The sequence below is a fragment of the Mustelus asterias genome, chromosome 12 (assembly GCF_964213995.1).
Source record: "Mustelus asterias chromosome 12, sMusAst1.hap1.1, whole genome shotgun sequence".
NCBI classification, from domain to species: domain Eukaryota; kingdom Metazoa; phylum Chordata; class Chondrichthyes; order Carcharhiniformes; family Triakidae; genus Mustelus; species Mustelus asterias.
In genome coordinates this window covers 48,597,930-48,619,565 of record NC_135812.1, presented here as the reverse complement: position 1 = coordinate 48,619,565, position 21,636 = coordinate 48,597,930, and the positions used below count along the sequence as shown (strand labels likewise).

General features: G+C 47.6%; 1 protein-coding gene across 6 annotated transcripts in view; it reads left to right on the top strand.

Annotated features, from left to right (window-relative positions):
- The window catches only part of LOC144501430 (protein spinster homolog 1-like), a 205,321-nt gene that overhangs the window by 23,340 nt on the left and 160,345 nt on the right, over positions 1–21,636 (top strand). Inside the window, exons 1-2 of one of the 6 annotated variants that reach the window (XM_078225174.1) lie at positions 11,439–11,555; positions 19,510–19,575. Coding sequence is in view for 2 of the 6 variants with exons in the window: in XM_078225170.1 (XP_078081296.1) it covers positions 17,411–17,693; positions 19,510–19,575 (349 nt within the window). In the remaining 4 variants the exon portion in view is untranslated. Of the gene's footprint in view, positions 1–11,438; positions 11,556–16,906; positions 17,011–17,114; positions 17,230–17,262; positions 17,694–19,509; positions 19,576–21,636 lie in introns of those variants that run through there. The other 5 variants (XM_078225172.1, XM_078225173.1, XM_078225175.1 and 2 more) reach the window with 5 other exon arrangements.

Genomic DNA, 21,636 nt, shown 5'->3' with positions numbered 1-21,636 from the left:
TATGCGGAGTAACACCTTTGATCACAAGTCCATCAGGCAGTAGTCTGCACATAACAACCTAGAGACCCTACGGGAAAAGGAGATGGTGGATCCTGTCAGATGGTTCCTGAGCAGACGGTCAAAGTCTTCTGAATGCCTCATCACCAGAACTTTCAAACAAGCAGCAAGACCCAGCTTGGTTGGTGGTGAGAAAGGCCTTCCCTGTCAGATCTTTCCTACATGCCTTCAGTCTCACCCTATCCACACGTTGCCCTTGTGGTGACGGTTGTGGGGAAGAGACCATTGTCCACCTCCTTGTGGAAGGTGCCTTTGCAATGATAGTCTGGAGAGGATGAGGTGATTATTGTTGAGGTTCATTCCGAGCTGCTCCGTGACGCAGGACTCTGTGCTGTACGAGCTGTTCCCAGGGACACACTCTGAGACAAACAGCAGTTGCTGCTGGAGGGTCATCAACTCGGTGAAGACGCTCTTTGGTCTGCCTGAAACTTGTTGGTCTTCCAGTCCAAAGAGTTGTCCTCGGTCAAGTGTTGCAGACTGACACATTCCAAAGCCCAGGACTACGTGCTGAGGGACTAAATCTTGGAGTAGCTGTTGCAGAGGCACAATGGGGGAAGGTCACTAAGACCTTCCAGCCACAGTGAACCGAGGGAAGGGGAATTGTACGGACCCCCCTCGGGCTATATGGCTCACTTTGAATGTCAACATGACATCAACTAAAAATATCTTGTGTATGTGCATACTTCCTGTTGCATAGTTTTTATTTGCTGTAAGGCACAATTCCACTGTCACAATGTCACCAACACACTTCTGTGGTCATACTTTTCCTACATTTTGTTGCGGAATTGGAATTCACAATAGACCAGACCAAGCTTTTAGAGCTTGTAAAATCGGCCTTTATTCAAGCTATAGTGAGGAAGTCTGCACATGGTGGCGTACAGACTTCCTGAATGATACATGGGTAGATATATTTTTGCTTATCCTACAAGTGATTTGAATATACCAATCACAAGTGTACATTTGTTCTGAAGTCATTGATCAACCAATAGTTCTGATTACTTCAAGAATATAGTTAACCAGTTACAGCCACTCTATGCTTGTCTAATTATAATGAATAATCACTAATGAAAGACGTCTACATGGCTACATCAAATATGATACCTGCTGTTGTGGCTATTACCCTGTGGCTATCAGAGTTCTCACCCCCCCCGCCTGGTCAGCTTGTTTGTGCTGTCCATTTGTAAATATAAGTGAAAGTCTCGGCCTTTTGGCTAAGATCAAGTGTAGTTTTGCTGTCCTGCACTTGATAGAAATCAATGAGGTTACACTGAGGCTTCATATGAAGCAATTTTTAAAAATGGCTTCTAGGCCTTTTGGCTAAGTTGCAAATGAGATCAAGCACTGGAGGGGGGGTGCAATGCTTGCTCCTCTCAGTTTGGATCATGTACATCAACCCCAAGACAGGAAAAGGGTGGCCTGTCTTGTCAGCTTGGATTTGTAATGTATCTCTGGTAGAGACTTTGATTGGACTTTGTTTGAATTTGATTGGATACAACTGAAAGAAAATCTGTGTGAGAACATATTCATAGTAGGTCTGACAAAGGGTAATCGAGACTCAAAACATTGGCTTTATTCTCTCTCCACAGATGCTGTCAGACCTGCTGAGATTTTCCAGCATTTTCTATTTTTGTTTCAGATCCGCAGTATTTTACTTTTTCATGTAGCTTCCCAGGGAACTCTGTGCTGTACTCACTCACTCCATGGGGGAAGTCTGTGCTGTACTCACTCACTCCACGGGGGAGCTCTGTGCTGTACTCACTCACTCCACGGGGGAGCTCTGTGCTGTACTCACTCACTCCACGGGGGAGCTCTGTGCTGTACTCACTCACTCCACGGGGGAGCTCTGTGCTGTACTCACTCACTCCACAGGGGAAGTCTGTGCTGTGCTCACTCACTCCACGGGGGAACTCTGTGCTGTACTCACTCACTCCACGGGGGAGCTCTGTGCTGTACTCACTCACTCCACGGGGGAACTCTGTGCTGCACTCACTCCACAGGGGAAGTCTGTGCTGTACTCACTCACTCCACGGGGGAACTCTGTGCTGTACTCACTCACTCCACAGGGGAACTCTGTGCTGTACTCACTCACTCCATGGGGGAAATCTGTGCTGTACTCACTCACTCCATGGGGGAAATCTGTGCTGTACTCACTCACTCCATGGGGGAGCTCTGTGCTGTACTCACTCACTCCACGGGGGAACTCTGTGCTGTACTCACTCACTCCACGGGGGAAATCTGTGCTGTACTCACTCACTCCATGGGGGAGCTCTGTGCTGTACTCACTCACTCCACGGGGGAAATCTGTGCTGTACTCACTCACTCCACGGGGGAACTCTGTGCTGTACTCACTCACTCCACGGGGGAGCTCTGTGCTGTACTCACTCACTCCACACGGGAGCTCTGTGCTGTACTCACTCTATGGGGAACTCTGTGCTGTACTCACTCACTCCACGGGGGAACTCTGTGCTGTACTCACTCACTCCACACGGGAGCTCTGTGCTGTACTCACTCTATGGGGAACTCTGTGCTGTACTCACTCACTCCACTCGGGAGCTCTGTGCTGTACTCACTCACTCCATGGGGGAACTCTGTGTTGTACTCACTCACTCCACGGGGGAGCTCTGTGCTGTACTCACTCACTCCACGGGGGAGCTCTGTGCTGTACTCACTCACTCCACGGGGGAGCTCTGTGCTGTACTCACTCCACGGGGGAGCTCTGTGCTGTACTCACTCACTCCACGGGGGAACTCTGTGCTGTACTCACTCACTCCACGGGGGAGCTCTGTGCTGTACTCACTCCACGGGGGAGCTCTGTGCTGTACTCACTCACTCCACACGGGAGCTGTGTGCTGTACTCACTCACTCCATGGGGGAAGTCTGTGCTGTACTCACTCACTCCACGGGGGAACTCTGTGCTGTACTCACTCTATGGGGAACTCTGTGCTGTACTCACTCACTCCACGGGGGAACTTTGTGCTGTACTCACTCACTCCACGGGGGAGCTCTGTGCTGTACTCACTCTATGGGGAACTCTGTGCTGTACTCACTCCACGGGGGAAGTCTGTGCTGTACTCACTCCACGGGGGAAGTCTGTGCTGTACTCACTCACTCCACGGGGGAAATCTGTGCTGTACTCACTCACTCCACGGGGGAAATCTGTGCTGTACTCACTCACTCCACGGGGGAGCTCTGTGCTGTACTCACTCACTCCACAGGGGAAGTCTGTGCTGTGCTCACTCACTCCACGGGGGAGCTCTGTGCTGTACTCACTCACTCCACGGGGGAACTCTGTGCTGCACTCACTCCACAGGGGAAGTCTGTGCTGTACTCACTCACTCCACGGGGGAACTCTGTGCTGTACTCACTCACTCCACACGGGAGCTCTGTGCTGTACTCACTCACTCCATGGGGGAACTCTGTGCTGCACTCACTCACTCCACGGGGGAACTCTGTGCTGTACTCACTCACTCCACGGGGGAGCTCTGTGCTGTACTCACTCACTCCACGGGGGAAATCTGTGCTGTACTCACTCACTCCACGGGGGAGCTCTGTGCTGTACTCACTCACTCCACACGGGAACTCTGTGCTGTACTCACTCACTCCACACGGGAACTCTGTGCTGTACTCACTCACTCCACACGGGAACTCTGTGCTGTACTCACTCACTCCACACGGGAACTCTGAGCTGTACTCACTCACTCCACGGGGGAACTCTGCTGAATTCAGTGATTTAGGTGCTTTTAACCCTTTCGTTCTACATAGTGCATTGAACCTAAATAAGACAGCAGAAAATCCACAGTTAAGAAAGAAATGGGAAGGTACAAACTAAACCTGAGGAGAATGGCCAGCATTCAAACAGATTATGGGAACAACCAACCATGAGTGACCAATGAGGAGACCCTACCTGTAAAACAAAGAATGAAAGCACTAAAAACATAGTTTATTTTTAAAAAAAACAGCCCAGTACCTTTTTGGTGGCTCATTTCTAATGTTCAAAATAATGTTTTAGACCATCTCCAACAAGACAGAATTTGGAGAATTGACCTTCAATGGTATTACCATCCCCCACTATCAACGTGTTGAGGGTTACCATTGACCAGAAACTGAACTGGACTAGCCATATAAATACTGTGGTTAAAATAGCAGGTCAGAGGATAGGAATCCTGTGGCGTATAACTCACTTCCTGACTCCCCAAAGTCTGTCCACCATCTACAGGGCACATGTTAGGAATGTGATGGAATATTCTCCACTTGCCTGGATGAGTGCAGCTCCAAAAACTCAAGAAGCTCGACACCAAGTAGGACAAAGCAGTCCGCTTGATTGGCACCACATCCACAAACATTCATTCCCTCCACACAGAGTAGCAGCTGTGTATACCATCTACAAGATGGACTGCAACAACTCACCAAGGCTCCTGAAACAGCAGCTTCCAAACCCAAGACCACCTAGAATGTCAAGGGCAGCAGACACATGGGAACACCACCACCTGGAGGCTCCCCACTAAGCCACTCATCATCCTGACTTGGAAATATATCACCGTTCCCTCACTGTCGCTGGGTCAAAATCCTGGAACTCCCTCCCTAACAGCATGATGGGTGTACCTACATCTCAGGGACTGCAGCGGTTCAAGAAGGTGGCTCACCCACCACCTTCTCAATCTTGTGAGAGAATAAAAAAATGTTGATAACAAAGGCCTTTTTCAATGTGATATTTCACAACAACATGCTTAAACAACACAAAGCGTGTCTTTGAATACATTACTGCTTTTAATTAAAGGCTTCTTTTTAGCCTTTGGTTATTTTTGCTTGGAGCTGAAGACAGGCCCCACACTCTGGATAAGTGCAGTGTGCACTATTTCCCAAGAGGGTTATTAACATCTAATTGGAATATTATTGCAGGCTTTCTAACAATAATAGCTCCATTTGATTTGTTGTTTGAAGAGAAGATAGTGGACAAATTTCAAAAGCTTTGTTTGGTTAAAGTTTTTCCTTTTAAAAAAGAGGAAGGAGAAAATTATTCAAAGGAAATTCAGAAAAAGTGCACCACAGGAAAGATGTGGCTAACAGCCAGAGAGATAGTTACAGAGTGATAAGAATGTAATTCCCCACTTGCGGTCTTGCAAGGGACAGCGTTTCCCAGCTGCACACGGCCTTTGAGGAAAGACATGCCTTGAGTGTTTGGGGTCCGAGGTTGCTCTCAACATGGGTCTGACCCCTGACTCCTGACCCTTGCGCTGGTATCCACTTCTGACCCTCTGGTGCAGAGGGGTTTTGGTACCAAACCCCAACTCCTCATGAGTGGGAAGGGGGCAAAAGACGAGGAGTTTCCCTCCCACCTCATCACTGAGAAATTGTACTGAAGCTGTAAGCCAAGTGACAGAAGGTGGAAACTGATGTGTGATATAACACACGAGAGGCTGGATGTACTCGGGAAATAAAGGCTTTTATTGCCAACAATAACAGAGCTACCATATACAGCATACGATCCCAGACTAAAGGGTCACCAGGCAGAGCAGTGACCTTTATACCTCTCCCAAGAGGCAGAGCCGACTGGGGTGTACCATAAGGACTATATTAACAGGTAGAACAGCCCAACCCTAACCCCAACAGTAACATATACACAGACTCATAGTACTGGCCAGACCATGGCTCAGCACTACCTGGTGGGAACCAACAATGGTTCACCACATTCACCCCTCCTTTGAAAACAAAGGCCGGCGGGGTACAAAACACAGAACAATTGTTCATCTGTCTATAAGTTCAAACGGTCTGGGGGACCGCACCGTCGTTGTGGCCTCCTCAACACCGGCGATGACACCGGTTCAGGCAATCGCGGTGACGTTCTCTCCAAGGCGGTGTCCAGCGACTCCTCCAGTGCCTCACGGGCCGGTAGACCCCGAGGTGGTGACAATCCGCTGAACTCGGGCACGCCTTGAAGTGGCGACCATCTCCTGGACTCAGGCAAGCTGTACACGGGAGTAAGAGGGTTAAGTGGTGGTCCCGATACTGCCCACGCCGTGTCAGGAGGGGAAATAATGGTTGGGGGGTCCCTAACAGTAGGTGTGGGAGCGACAGGGGTTTCCAAGCCCCCTGCTGGCGCCAGATCTCGAATCGAGACCGTGTCCTCTCGCCCGTCAGGATATGCCACGTAGGCATACTGAGGGTTGGCGTGGAGGAGATTGACCTGTTCAACCAAAGGGGCGGACTTGCGGGTCCTAACATGTCGCCGCAGGAGGACAGGTCCTGAGTACGTCAACCAAGACGGTAATGAGGTCCCAGAGGAAGACTTCCTAGGGAAGGAAAACATTCTCTCATGAGGAGTAGCATTGGTTGCCGTACACAGGAGTGAGCGTATGGAGTGGAGTGCATCAGGGAGTACCTCTTGCCAACGGGAGACTGGAAGACCTTTAGACCTCAACGCCAGTAAGACAGCCTTCCAGACTGTAGCATTCTCTCGTTCGACCTATCCGTTACCCCTTGGGTTGTAGCTCGTGGTTCTACTAGAGGCAATCCCATATGAGAGCAGGTATTGCCTCAAGTCATCGCTCATGAACGACGAGCCCCTATCGCTGTGGATGTAACAGGGGTAACCGAACAGGGTGAAAAGATCACGAAATGCCTTGATAACCGTGGCAGCAGTCATATCAGAACAGGGAATGACAAAAGGGAATCGTGAGTACTCATCAACCACATTGAGGAAGTACACGTTCCGATCTGTCGAGGGAAGGGGGCCCTTAAAGTCCACACTCAGTCTTTCGAATGGACGAGTGGCCTTAACGAGTTGTGCCCTGTCAGGTCGGTAGAAGTGCGGTTTGCATTCCACGCATACCCGGCAGCTTCTGGTTATGGACCTGACATCCTCCACCGAGTAGGGTAGATTCCGGGCTTTTATGAAGTGGAAGAGCCGAGTGACCCCTGGATGGCAGAGGTCATTGTGGAGAGCCTGCAATCGATTCTCCTGCATACTAGCGCATGTTCCACGCGACAGGGCATCCGAGGGCTCGTTGAGCTTCCCTGGACGTTAGATGATATCATAATTGTAGGTGGAGAGTTCGATTCTCCACCTCAAGATCTTATCATTCTTGATCTTACCCCGTAACGTGTTGTTGAACATGAACGCCACGGACCGCTGGTCCGTGAGCAGAGTGAACCGTTTTCCCGCCAAGTAATGGCGCCAATGCCGGACGGCCTCCACAATGGCCTGGGCCTCCTTTTCCACCGCCGAATGTCGAATTTCAGGGCCTTGGAGGGTGCGAGAAAAAAAGGCGACAGGCCTGCCCGCTTGGTTAAGTGTGGCGGCAAGGGCGAAATCAGATGCATCACTCTCCACCTGGAAGGGGATGGACTCATCGATAGCGTGCATCGTGGCTTTCGCGATGTCGGCTTTTATTCTTGCAAAGGCTAAGCGAGCCTCTGTTGCTAGGGGAAAAGAGGTAGACTTGATGAGCGGACGGGCTTTGTCCGCGTAATTGGGAACCCACTGTGCGTAGTATGAGAAGAAGCCTAAGCATCTTCTCAGTGCTTTGACGCTAGTGGGCAGGGGAAGTTCGAGGAGAGGACGCATACGGTCTGGATCAGGGCCAAGGACCCCGTTTTCCACCACGTATCCGAGGATAGCTAGGCGGCGCGTGCAAAATACACACTTCTCCCTGTTGTAGGTCAGATTCAGGCGAGATGCAGTGTGTAAGAATCTAAGAAGGTTGGCATTGTGGTCCTGCTGGTCATGGCCGCAGATGGTGACGTTATCCAGGTACGGGAAGGTAGCCCGCAGTCCGTTCTGGTCCACCATTCGGTCCATAGCACGCTGGAAGACCGAGACCCCATTCGTGACACCAAAAGGAACCCTTAAAAAATGGTACAGGCGACCATCCGCCTCAAAGGCCGTGTATTGTCGGTCCTCTGAGCGAATGGGGAGCTGGTGGTAAGCAGATTTTAAGTCGATGGTGGAGAACACCTGGTACTGCGCAATCTGATTGACCATGTCAGATATGCGCGGGAGGGGATACGCATCCAGCTGCGTGTATCTGTTAATGCTCTGACTATAGTCTATGACCATCCGGGGTTTGTTCCCATTCTTAACCACCACGACTTGCGCTCTCCAAGGACTAGCGCTAGGTTGGATGATCCCTTCCTTGAGGAGCCGCTGAACTTCAGATCGAATGAAGATCCGATCCTCAGCGCTGTAACGCCTGCTCTTTGTTGCGATGGGCTTGCAACCTGGCACGAGATTCTGGAATAGGGAGGGTGTGGTAATCCTAAGCATTGAGAGACTACATGTGGAGCGCGTTGGGCAATTTAGAGGCTGCGGGTCTCCCACTGAAAGCGGAGGGAGTGGCCCATCGTACTGCAGGGTTACACTCTTCAAGTGGACCATAAAATCTAGTCCTAGGAGTATTGGCGCGCAAAGGTGCGGTAACACAAGGAGCTTGAAGTTCTCGTAAACCGTGCCCTGCACCGTCAGATTGACCACGCAACTCTCTAGCACGGTGACAGACCGGGACCTTGACGCCATCGAAATTGTCTGCTTGACAGTCCGAATCTGGAGACCACACCGCTTCATGGTGTCTGGGTGAATGAAGCTCTCCATGCTCCCGCTGTCAAACAAACAATAAATCGGGCGTTTGTTTACCTGTATGTCCATCATGGACTTGTCGAGTCTGTGAGGCTTGGCCGGGTCCAGGATGATCGACGCCACCGTTGGTTCGTGGGCGCAGGCAGCTGAGATGGTTGATGACGACCCCTGCTGGTCATTCGCGGTTGGTGCCGACCAAAATGGCTGCCCCCATAGGTCGCACGTGGACGATGGCGCCAAAACCTGCGGCCCCTGCAGGTCGCACGTGTCTTGCGACTCCGTCGTTTGGAATGGCGACGTCCTGGAATCGCACGTGGTAGAAGACCTTGAAGATGCAGAAGACAAGGAAGCCGACTCCGGGGAGTCACACGCCGCACTGCTGTTCTTGGATGGAAGTTTGGACCGGCATACCTTGGAATAGTGCCCCTTCTTGCCGCAGGCGGAGCACAACACCGCTTTAGCTGGAGATCGCTGCCGAGGGTGTTTCACCCCCCCCCACAGAAGTAACACCGCGGGCCACCTGGAGCTGCTGCCGTCGTCAGGTCCGAGGCTGGGAACGCAATCGCGCAGTTTTTCGGTCCTGCTGAATGAAGTGGGGTCTGTGACTGCCCCTGCCACGCTGTCTCCACGTGGTCGTCAGGGTACATCGCCAGACTTTTGGAGGCCGTTTCTAGAGCGTCAGCTAACTCTATGGATTTAGTGAGATCGAGGTTACCTTGCTCCAACAGCCGAAGGCGGATGTACGACGAGCCGATTCCCGCCATGAACGCATCTCGAGCTAGGTCGTTCATGTACTGGTCTGCCGACACTGACTTGCAGTTGCAGGCTCTGGCTAGCTGCTGAAGCTCGCACGCGTACTGTTCCGTCGTTTCGCCGGGCTGCCGCCGTCGAGTGGCTAGAAGGTATCGAGCATGCATCTCATTCGGCGGTTTGTTGTATCGCTTCTTGAGAAGCTCGAGGGCCCCTTTGTAGTCGGTGGCCCCACGGATCGCTAGGTATACAGCATCGCTTACCCTCGCGTGGAGGACCCGGAGTCTGTCGGCGTCGTCGGTGACCGCTGTGGAGGCGTCGAGGTAATCTTGGAAACACTTCAACCAGTGGTCAAAAGTGTTCGATGCTCCCGCCGCATGTGGGTCCAACGTAAGCCGTTCGGGTTTAAGCATTTGCTCCATGTTTTCTTTGTCGTTTTTCTTTCCAAAAAAAAAGAATTTACTTGTTGGCAATAAAATTGATACGCGATATAACACACGAGAGGCTGGATGTACTCGGGAAATAAAGGCTTTTATTGCCAACAATAACAGAGCTACCATATACAGTATACGATCCCAGACTAAAGGGTCACCAGGCAGAGCAGTGACCTTTATACCTCTCCCAGGAGGCGGAGCCGACTGGGGTGTACCATAAGGACTATATTAACAGGTAGAACAGCCCAACCCTAACCCCAACAGTAACATATCTACAGACTCATAGTACTGGCCAGACCATGGCTCAGCACTACCTGGTGGGAACCAACAATGGTTCACCACAGAAACCCACCGAAAATGCAGAGATAACACCATCAGAGCAACTCGGAACAGACTTGAACGGATGGTTTTAATCTCTTTTACCTCTTGGTTGCATCTGAGAAATGAGCCTTGCCTGAGACACAGAAAAAAGAAAAATCTCAAGAATGTTTAATTGTAAATTGAAACAAATGAGATTATCTATTTATATATATCATATATAGAGATCATTGGGCCATGTGTAGAATACTGTCATCTGTTTTAACTGCACTGCTTTCAAAGGGACTTTGATTAACTGAAGAAAATAATGGCATGATTGATCTTGTGACTTTGGTCTAAGTTATGAAAGGAGACTTTTGAACGGGACATGTTTCCATGAGATAATCGGATAGAGGCTTCATCCTGCTCCTTGGAAGAATGGATTTAAACAGGTTATTAGATTAGAATCTCACCCCGTGGTGAGGTAGGCGCAAAACAATCACAGCCACATTGATTAACACTTTGCAAGAGAGACCTGGATGATCATCTAATTGAACACTGAGGGAATCCAGTAGTTTGTGACCATGAAGTTTTAGATTGAGCAACCCGGCCTACCTGAGTTTTGCATTGTTGATGTCAAAGGCGACTGCTTACAACCTGGGAACTTTATGGAACCATTCCCCTGAGGATTAAATAGGCCAGGTAGAGTCAAGATTGTGAATGGATATATTTTCCGAATTTGTCCCCCCCAGAAGTGGAGCCTCACCCACTGTTGAAAATGTGGTAAAACGGCAGTTTATGGCCAATATTTAAAGTATTCAGAAGTAAAATATACGGTGCACTTTTGATAAGTGCTCCAGGCAGTGAGGAATACCAAAACATTTGTAAAGTTTCTGATAAAACATCTGTTTGTAATCTTTTAAGATCATTTAAGACTTGGCAACCAATGCTTTACTTTTGAAGTGTAGTTAAATCTACTAGACCAGAGGTTCTTGAATGTTTTTGGTCCCCAGATGCTGTTAATAATCACAGTTTAAGCTCGGAAAGGTCAGAAACGCTTTATGTTTAACGTTACTCTGCTGTCTGGTACAAAGGTACCGGATTGAATTGGTTCTGTTACACATCACGTCAGTCTCCAGTGCAGCTGTGAAATGTGGCCCCCGGAACACTTACACATAACAATCAGTTCCTAGCTAATTAGTCTCGAGCTCTTCACAGATAATACAACAGGGGGGATTAAATCACCCCTCCTTATTTCCTGTCCTTATCCCAGTATTGAAGACTTTCAAGCCAGTTCCAGTGGTCTTTCCACTCTGAGGAATGGTGATGTAAAGTGATGCAAAAGCAAGAGGGTCTGTCATATAAGGGATGTGGTGACTTTTCAGCTGAAGTTAAAATGCAACATCATTGAGGAAAGACCTGTGACCAAATCCAACAATTATAAAGTGAGCTCTCCTGCACCCTGTGCATTATATGTTGTGTATCATTCCTTCCAATAAATCCCAGAAGCCAAGGTGTGTTTAAAAATTCAATTTTAGAGGCAACAGGAACCAGGTTTATCTCTTTAGGAATATTAATCTATAATCTTGGCCATGGAAGATTAGCAGTCTGATAGGCAGTATCTATCAGCCGGTTAACCATAAAGATATGGAAAAACCAGTAAGATGTTATTCCTCACACATTAACCCTCCAACCTCTGCTGCAGGGTGAACCCAGCTGATGTCTGAACAGAGAGTGACATTGGCAGAGATCTATAGGACCTTCTCAGATGGACTATTGTGTGTAGTGGGGGAAGTCTGATTGGGGAGTGGATCAGTCTGATAGCAAATGATTAAATGCATAAAGATAACAAATGTATAAGTTGCACTTTTATGTGGATGTTTATTGTGTGTGACTTATACAACCCTTTCTCTGTTGTTGGGACCATGTGATCTCCTGGATTAGTTTTGAGTGGCTGAAGGGTGTAGAGGTGTTTTCTGCAACATTTCATTTTTCCCTGATTTGTTCCTGGGTTTTTTCTTTGGTCTTAATTGTCTCCTGAATATTATTCTGGTGGGGAAAGATGGAGATTTGGGGGGGGGGGGGGGAGGCATAGAGAAAAGATGGGCGGGCGGGCGGGCGGGGGGGGGGGGGGGGAGGCATAGAGAAAAGATGGGGGGGGCGGGAGGCATAGAGAAAAGATGGGGGGGGGGGCGGGAGGCATAGAGAAAAGATGGGGGGGGGGCGGGAGGCATAGAGAAAAGATGTGGGGGGGGGCGGGAGGCATAGAGAAAAGATGTGGGGTGGGGTGGGGGGCGGAATAGAGAAAAGATTTGGTGGGGGGGAATAGAGAAAAGATTTGGTGGGGGGGAATAGAGAAAAGATTTGAGGGGGGGGAATAGAGAAAAGATTTGGGGGGGGGGGGAATAGAGAAAAGATTTGGTGGGTGGGGGTGGGTAGGAAGTAAATGATGTGGGACAGACAGAATGGAGCAGCTGCTCTTTTCCAGCTTATCCATTTTGTCTATTCACCTTGTAAAATCCACAAGTGTGAGCAATAGCAATGTCTGTATAGCGTGCAAGAAATAATACTTTTCACTGTATACTAATACATGTGACAATAAATCAAGTCAAATCAATAGACCCGAGTTCAGAGGAGGTAGTGATGTGACCATAACCACTCTTCGATTGGAACCTAACCCAATGGGTAAGGGCCAGGAATACATTTTACATCCTGTCTGACTGTACATCATTCAACCTGTTCCTGTTGAGTGCGTTAAGTTAAATCATGGCAGACATTTTTTGGTTTGTTCTTACTTTGTGAAGTGTGACTATAGCCACTTATACAAATATAAAACTTAGTGGATTTTCTTTAATTCCCTCACTCTCACTTCCTCCTCTTTCAGAATGACAGTGGCAAATTCTGCTGTTCACAGTATGTGGATGGTGCTGAATTCGATGCAGTCATACACAAGCCAGACTGGATAGAATTGGTGGATTCCCCTCCCTGGTGAACATTGGACAACCAGCTGGGCTCATGGCCTTTTTTTCCTCCTTCACAAATTTAAGAAAATTTGTGTTGCGTCTTTGACGACTTGAGGACATCCTAAAGTGCTTCAGAACCTATGAATTGATTACATTTCACAACCTCCTCGGGTGCGATTTGAACTCATAATCACTGTGCTATCATATACTGCACTCAAGTTGAGAGCATTATCTAGGTTAATGACCAACTACCTGAATCATATTTTGAAAATATTCTTTCAACTGGGTGAGGCAAAAGCACATTAACAGTTGGGTAATTTGCAAGTTTGCCCCTTATAATTCTCATTTCCTTCCGTTGGCACATTTGACCAGCCCATGTGAATCCTTCACGGACCCTACTGCCTCTTGGATAATGCCCTCAGAGCAGTTGCCTGCCCAACATGTGAGATCCTTGTCAGCTGTGTTCCTGCAGCAAGGATCCCATCTACCTTCAAAGGAGTGAATTCTTTTTCTGACACTTGAAGAATCTTTGATATTTGCAAAAGAGTAAATATATGAATCTTGTGACTTCATACATACATAGAAACTAGAAGCAGGAGGAGGCCATTCAGCCCTTCGAGTCTGCTTCACCATTCATCTTGATCATGGCTGATCATCGAATTCAATATCCTAACCCCACCCCCCAACTCCATAATCCCTTTAGTCCCAAGAGCTGTATCTAATTCCTTATTGAAATCACACAATGTTTTGGTCTCAACTACTTTCTGTGGTAGTGAATTCCACATATTCACCACCCTCTGGGTGAAGAAATCTCTCCTCACCTCAGTCCTAAAAGGTTTACCCCTTATCCTCAAACTAGTTCTGGACTCCCCCACCATTGGGAACATTCTTTCTGAATCTACCCTGTCTAACCCTGTTAGAATTTTATAAGTTGTTATGAGATCCCCTCTCACTCTTCTAAACTCCAGTGAATATAATCCTAACACACTTAATTTCTTCTCATATGACAGATCTGTCATCCCAGGAATCAGTCTGGTAAACCTTCACTCCATTTCCTCTTTAACAAGGACATCCTTCCTCAGATAAGGACACCAAAACTGCACACAATATTCCAGGTGTGGCCTCACCAATGCCCTATACAATTGCAGCAAACATCCCTATCCCTATACTCACATCCTCTCACTATGAAGGCCAATATACCATTTGCCTTCTTTACTGCCTGCTGTACCTGTGCGTTTACTTTCAGTGGCTGATGCACGAGGATACCAAGGCCTTGCTGAGTACCCACCTCTCTCAATTTACACCCATTCAAATAATTGCCTTCCTATTTTTGCTATCAAAATGGATAATCTCATATTTATCTACATTATACTGCATCTGCCATGCATATGGCCACTCACACAGCCTGTCCAAATCACACTGAAACATCTCTGCATCCTCCTCACAGCTCACCATCCCACCCAACTTTGTATCATCTGCAAATTTGGAGATGATACATTTAGTTCCCTTGAGCAAATCGTTAATATCTAATGTGAACAGTTGGGGTCCAAGCACAGATCCCTCATTAGTTACTGTCTGCCAATTGAAAAAAAACACTTGTGCTAACTCTTTGCTTCCTGTCTGCTAACCAGCTTTCTATCCATCTCAAACAATATCTTTGAGAATTGTACAGCAGGGTGGGACTGGGCGGGGAAAGAAGTTGGGAGTTTCTCATGGAACAATGAATTTACAATCCAGTGATTGCCCTGGAATTTCCAGGAATTAAAGATTAATATCAAGGACACTATACAATTGCAGATAAATGAAGATAGATAAATCTCCGGGACCTGATGAAGTGTATCCCAGGACATTGTGGGAGGCTAGGGAGGAAATTGAGGGGATTTTGTATCATCAATAGTCACAGATGAGGTGCCTGAAGATTGGAGGGTGGCAAATGCTGTGCCTTTGTTTAAAAAGGGTTGCAGGGAAAAGCCTGGGAACTACAGGCTGGTGAGCCTCACATCTGTGGTGGGTAAGTTGTTGGAAGGTATTTTGAGAGACAGGATCTACAAGCATTTAGAGACGCAAGGACTGACTAGGGGCAGTCAGCATAGCTTTGTGAGTGGAAAATCATGTCTCACAAATTTGATTGAGTTTTTTGAAGGGGTAACCAAGAAGGGAGATGAGGGCAGTGCAGTTGATGTTGTCTCCATGGACTTTAGCAAGGCCTTTGACAAGGTACCACATGGTAGGTTGTTGCATAAGGTTAAATCTCACAGGATCCAGAGTGGGGTAGGTAAATGGATACAAAATTGGCTTGATGACAGAAGCCAGAGGGTGGTTGTAGAGGGTTGTTTTTCAAACTGGAGGCCTGTGACCAGCGGTGTGCCTCAAGGATCGGTGCTGGGTCCTCTGTTATTTGTCATTTACATTTATGATTTGGCTGAGAATATAGGAGGCATGGTTAGTAAGTTTGCAGATGACACCAAGATTGGTGGCATAGTGGACAGTGAAGAAGGTTATCTCGGATTGCAACGGGATCTTGATCAATTGGACCTGTGGGCTGACGAATGGCAGATGGAGTTTAATTTAGATAAATGTGAGGTGATACATTTTGATAGATTGAACCAGGGCAGGACTTTCTCAGTTAATGGTAGGGCGTTGGGGAAAGTTACAGAACAAAGAGATCTAGGGGTCCAGGTTCATGACTCCTTGGAGTCACAGTTGGACAGAGTGGTGAAGAAGGCATTCAGCATGCTTGGTTTCATTGGTCAGAACATTGAATACAGGAGTTGGGATGTCTTGAAGTTGTACAAGACATTGGTAAGGCCACACTTGGAATACTGTGTACAGTTCAGGTTACCCTTTTATAGAAAGGATATTATTAAACTAGAAAGAGTGCAGAAAAGATTTACTAGGATCCTACCGGGATTTGATGGTTTGAGTTATAATCATAGAAATCATAGAAACCCTACAGCACAGAAAGAGGCCATTCGGCCTATCAAGTCTGCACCGACCACAAGGCTGAGGGGTGATCTTATAGAGGTCTATAAAATAATGAGGGGCACAGATCAGCTAGATTGTTAATATCTTTTCCCAAAGGTAGGGGAGTCTAAAACTAGAGGACGTAGGTTTAAGGTGAGAGGGGAGAGATACAAAAGTGTCCAGAGAGGCAATTCTTTTCACACAGGGTGGTGAGTGTCTGGAACAAGCTGCCAGAGGTGGTAGTAGAGGTGGGTACAATTTTGTCTTTTAAAAAGCATTTAGACAGTTACATGGGTAAAATGGGTATAGAGGGATATGGGCCAAATGCGGGCAATTGGGACTAGCTTAGGGGTTTTAAAAAAAAGGGCGGCATGGACAAGTTGGGCCGAAGGGCCTGTTTTCATGCTGTAAACCTCTATCCAAAATCATGGTGACATTAAAAAACTTGTATCTTTTTTACATTTGCTTTGAACACTTCCATTTGGTCATGATAAAAATGTTGGAGATGGAGGTTGATGGGTAGCTGAGGTGGGCTATGAGGTGGAATCTTTAAGGATATGTCTGCCTAGCATTGCCAGCTCTGTGTACAGGTTTGGTGCTAGTCTCCAGATCATTTTCTAAGTTGACTAAGTTTAACTGCAGCTGGTCATCTGTTGTTAATCTGTGGTTTTCTGGCTATCTGAAAACCCAGCATTTTGTGTAATATTTGTGTGACTGGACAAGAAATCAGCTATGTGTAAATAAAATTCAGTTATCATGTGTCTGCTGCCTCAGCACATAATACACAGTCAGCTGACAGCCCAGTGTTGGGGTTTTTTTTTAGCAGTAATATGGGAGTTGTGCCATACATCTGATCTCGAGTTAAAGCCTTGAACTGACAGCTCCCCTGAGAAACGTTAATAAACTCAGACAAGCATTTCCAGACCTCGTGGGGAATCCACTGGGACGTGAAAGCATGAAGGGGCCAGAAGAGGTGTTGGCTTTTGCAAATCATTTTCTGAAGGCTGCCTGCGGCAAATTGAACTTTGGGAAATGAAACTCGGGGAGGGATAGGGGGTTGAATTTGAGACTGCCTGTTGATTACTGAAAATCAAAATGACTGCTCGTTGAATCTGGAGCTGAGACAGGCCTAGTTGAGATTTTCAATCGGATGGGCTGAATAATGGGACTCGGGAATAACATGGAGGTGAAAGTAGGTAGTCTTTGTGAGAAAGTTATGGTGGTGTGTTACCGTTCACTTGGAGTCCGAGCTGCTGTGGCAACAATCTAGTCTGAAGCTAGACTAAGGAAATTTGGCATGTCCGTTATGACTCTCATCAACTTTTACAGATGTACCATAGAAAGCATTCTTTCTGGATGTGTCACAGCTTGGTATGGTTTCTGCTCTGCCCAAGACCGCAAAATCTACAAAGGGTCATGATGAAGCCCAGTCTATCACGCAAACCAGCCTCCCATCCATTGACTCTGTCTACATTTCCCGCTGTCTCGGAAAAGCAGCCAGCATAATTAAGGACCCCAAAGTACCCCGGACATTCTCTCTTCCACCTTCTTACGTCAGGAAAAAGATACAAAAGTCTGAGGTCACGTACCAACCGACTCAAGAACAGCTTCTTCCCTGCTGCCATCAGACTTTTCAATGGACCTACCTCGCATTAAGTTGATCTTTCTCTACACCCTAGCTATGACTATAACACTACATTCTGCATTCTCTCCTTTCCTTCTGTATGAATGGTATGCTTTCTGTATAACATGCAAGAAACAATACTTTTCACTGTATACGAGAGTACATGTGACAAATCAAATGAAAACATTATTTCCATCACATGACTGACCAGGAATCTCTCCCACTCTTACCACCTGCCATGGTGTGTTTGAAAGGATTTGCAGGTTGATACTCGGCCTGTTTGTCCACGTTATGAACGCACGTTTCTTGGCCACCAAGTCCTGGGGTGGGACTCAAACTTGGGAAAATATTGTCACAAGCGTCACAAGACCTCCTGACTAAGTTATAGAATCCTACTGCGCAGATTGAGTACAGGCTCTTCGAAGAAGCTAATTAAGTAGTTCCACTCCACCACTCTTTCCCCATAGCCCTGCAATTGTCTCCAGAATCTTGTGCCGGCCCCTGCAGAGAGTTTGGCTGATGGTGGGAACATTTAAATCAGGCAGGAGGGTGGTGGCTGTGGACCCTGGCACTTTCCCACTTCTTCCCTAATGATGTCTGGAGCAGGAAGGCACTTGGATGGCTTTCCCCAAATCATGCCCACTTAAGGGTCTCAGCGTGCCACCGCTGGTATTAGCGGAGCAGTGGCTGGGGTGGGTTGCCATGCAGGAAGCACCACAAGCAAAGCTTTGCAGAGGGTGGGGGCACCGGCAGTACCACCCCACAATGACTAATGACTAAATAAGCTGCTTTTTGTGCTGTAGATTGAGGGATAAATATTGACCAGGGCACCAGGGAGAATGTCCCTGCTCTCCTTCAAAATAGTGCCATGGGGTCTTTTACACCCACCCAATCCGGCAGGTATGGGGCATCGTTTACCATCTCATCTGAAAGATGGCACCTCTGATAGTGCAGCACTCCCTCAATGCCACATTGGAGTGTAAGCCTTGATTGTGCTCAAGTGCTGGAGTCTGTGTCCTCTGATTATCAATCCTTTTGTCGCTAGAGACAGCTTCCCCTTATATGCTCCATCAAAACCTCTTGTGACAGAGAAGACATGGAGTTGAAAACTTGGCTCAGTAAAGAACAGGACTCGGAGGTTGCAAACAGTCTGGTTTGTTCGGAGACAGGGGATTGGAGCCATTACTAAGGGAATGGAGATGGTGAAAGGGCAGAAGGCGAGGAATCAATTAAGACGCTACATCAAGCACAGCAGTATGATTTTTGATTTGATTTATTGTCACATGTATTAACATACAGTGAAAAGTATTGTTTCTTGCGCGCTATACAGACAAAACATACTGTTCATAGAGAAGGAAATGAGAGAGTGCAGAATGTAGTGAGAATGAAGTTTTAGAAGCATAGAACAAGAGTAAAAGATAGAATTAAAGGTCTGCTGGGCACAGTTTGCAAGAAGTCGCCTCGCTCCGGCGCCATCTTGGAATCAGATAGCAAGGAGGGAGGTGAAGATATAGAGCTGGACGTTGGCAGTGTATTTATGAAAACCAATTCCATGGCAGCGCAAGGTGTTGCACAGGGCAAGACTGGAGATTGGTTGGGGGGGGGGGGGGGGGGGTAGGTACGGGGAGAAGAGGGCAAGCATAGACACTGTGGTAGGGGGGTTGAGGAGGAGTACAAGCAAAGACACTGGGGGCAGGGGGTTCCAAAGGTAACAATGTGGGTTTGGGAAGAGAAGCCATATGATTATATGGTGAGACTGGAATTAAGCACAGTCCTATGACTCTGAGAGCGATGACTGGGTCACTAACATTTCTGCTCACTCACACTGTTTGTGACGTTCTCTTGCAGGGGTGTTGGGTGAGATTCAAGACTACTTTAAAATAAACGACACGTTAGCTGGCTTATTGCAGACCGGTAAGTGTGAGAAAGAGAATTTTCCGTTTTCCCCTACAATCCCCCTCACTGTGTTTCCCTTTCTCCTTCACATCTATCTGCCGAGCTTTCAGAGACCTAGAAAACAGAACAGCTCATGAATAACAGCTAGTATGTGCTCTGCCTCAATAATCCTCCAGATAATAGTGTAAACTTGCATTTAAAATAAATACCTGTCCAGTCCCGATTGCTTGGGAACAAGTCATGTCTGGATTTTGGAATTTTCTGGATTATAGAATGACATTAGAATGCCTAACCACAAGTGTGTGAACCAGAAAACACTGTCGATATAAATATTTACATTAAATAGTGATAAAATATTATAAAACAGTAATAAAGATCCAAATACTGTACCTGTGTGTTTCCACTCACAGAACTGAACTAAAATGATGCTAGTAATGTTAGGGGTTTGCTCAAAATACACTGAATATAAACTGGAAACAGTTAGAACATAGAACATAGAAAGCCACAGCACAAACAGGCCCTTCGGCCCACAAGTTGCGCCGATCACATCCCCACCTCTAGGCCTATCTATAGCCCTCAATCCCATTAAATCCCATGTACTCATCCAGAAGTCTCTTAAAAGACCCCAACGAGTTTGCCTCCACCACCACCGACGTCAGCCGATTCCACTCACCCACCACCCTCTGAGTGAAAAACTTACCCCTGACATCTCCTCTGTACCTACCCCCCAGCACCTTAAACCTGTGTCCTCTCGTAGCAACCATTTCAGCCCTTGGAAATAGCCTCTGAGAGTCTACCCTATCCAGACCTCTCAACATCTTGTAAACCTCTATCAGGTCACCTCTCATCCTTCGTCTCTCCAGGGAGAAGAGACCAAGCTCCCTCAACCTATCCTCATAAGGCATGCCCCCCAATCCAGGCAACATCCTTGTAAATCTCCTCTGCACCCTTTCAATGGCTTCAACATCTTTCCTGTAATGAGGTGACCAGAACTGCGCGCAGTACTCCAAGTGGGGTCTAACCAGGGTCCTATAAAGCTGCAGCATTATCTCCCGACTCCTAAACTCAATCCCTCGATTAATGAAGGCCAGTACGCCGTACGCCTTCTTGACCGCATCCTCCACCTGCGAGGCCGATTTAAGAGTCCTATGGACCCGGACCCCAAGGTCCTTCTGATCCTCTACACTGCTAAGAATGGTACCCTTCATATTATACTGCTGCTTCATCCCATTGGATCTGCCAAAATGGATCACCACACACTTATCCGGGTTGAAGTCCATCTGCCACTTCTCCGCCCAGTCTTGCATTCTATCTATGTCTCGCTGCAACTTCTGACATCCCTCCAAACTATCCACAACACCACCTACCTTGGTGTCGTCAGCAAACTTACCAACCCATCCCTCCACTTCCTCATCCAGGTCATTTATGAAAATGACAAACAGCAAGGGTCCCAGAACAGATCCCTGGGGCACTCCACTGGTCACTGACCTCCATGCAGAGAAAGACCCCTCCACAGCCACTCTCTGCCTTCTGCAGGCAAGCCAGTTCTGGATCCACAAGGCAACAGCCCCTTGGATCCCATGCCCTCTCACTTTCTCAAGAAGTCTTGCATGGGGGACCTTATCGAACGCCTTGCTGAAGTCCATATAGACCACATCCACCGCTCTTCCTTCGTCAATGTGTTTGGTCACATTTTCAAAGAACTCAACCAGGCTCGTAAGGCACGACCTGCCCTTGACAAAGCCGTGCTGACTACTTTTGATCATACTAAACTTCTCTAGATGATCATAAATCCTGTCTCTCAGGATCCTCTCCATCAACTTACCAACCACTGAGGTTAGACTCACCGGTCGGTAATTTCCCGGGCTGTCCCTGTTCCCTTTCTTGAATATAGGGACCACATCTGCAATCCTCCAATCCTCCGGAACCTCTCCCGTCTCCATCGACGATGCAAAGATCATCGCCAAAGGCTCCGCAATCTCCTCCCTCGCCTCCCACAGTAACCTGGGGTACATCCCATCCGGTCCCGGCGACTTACCAACCTTGATGCCATTCAATAGTTCCAACACATCCTCTTTC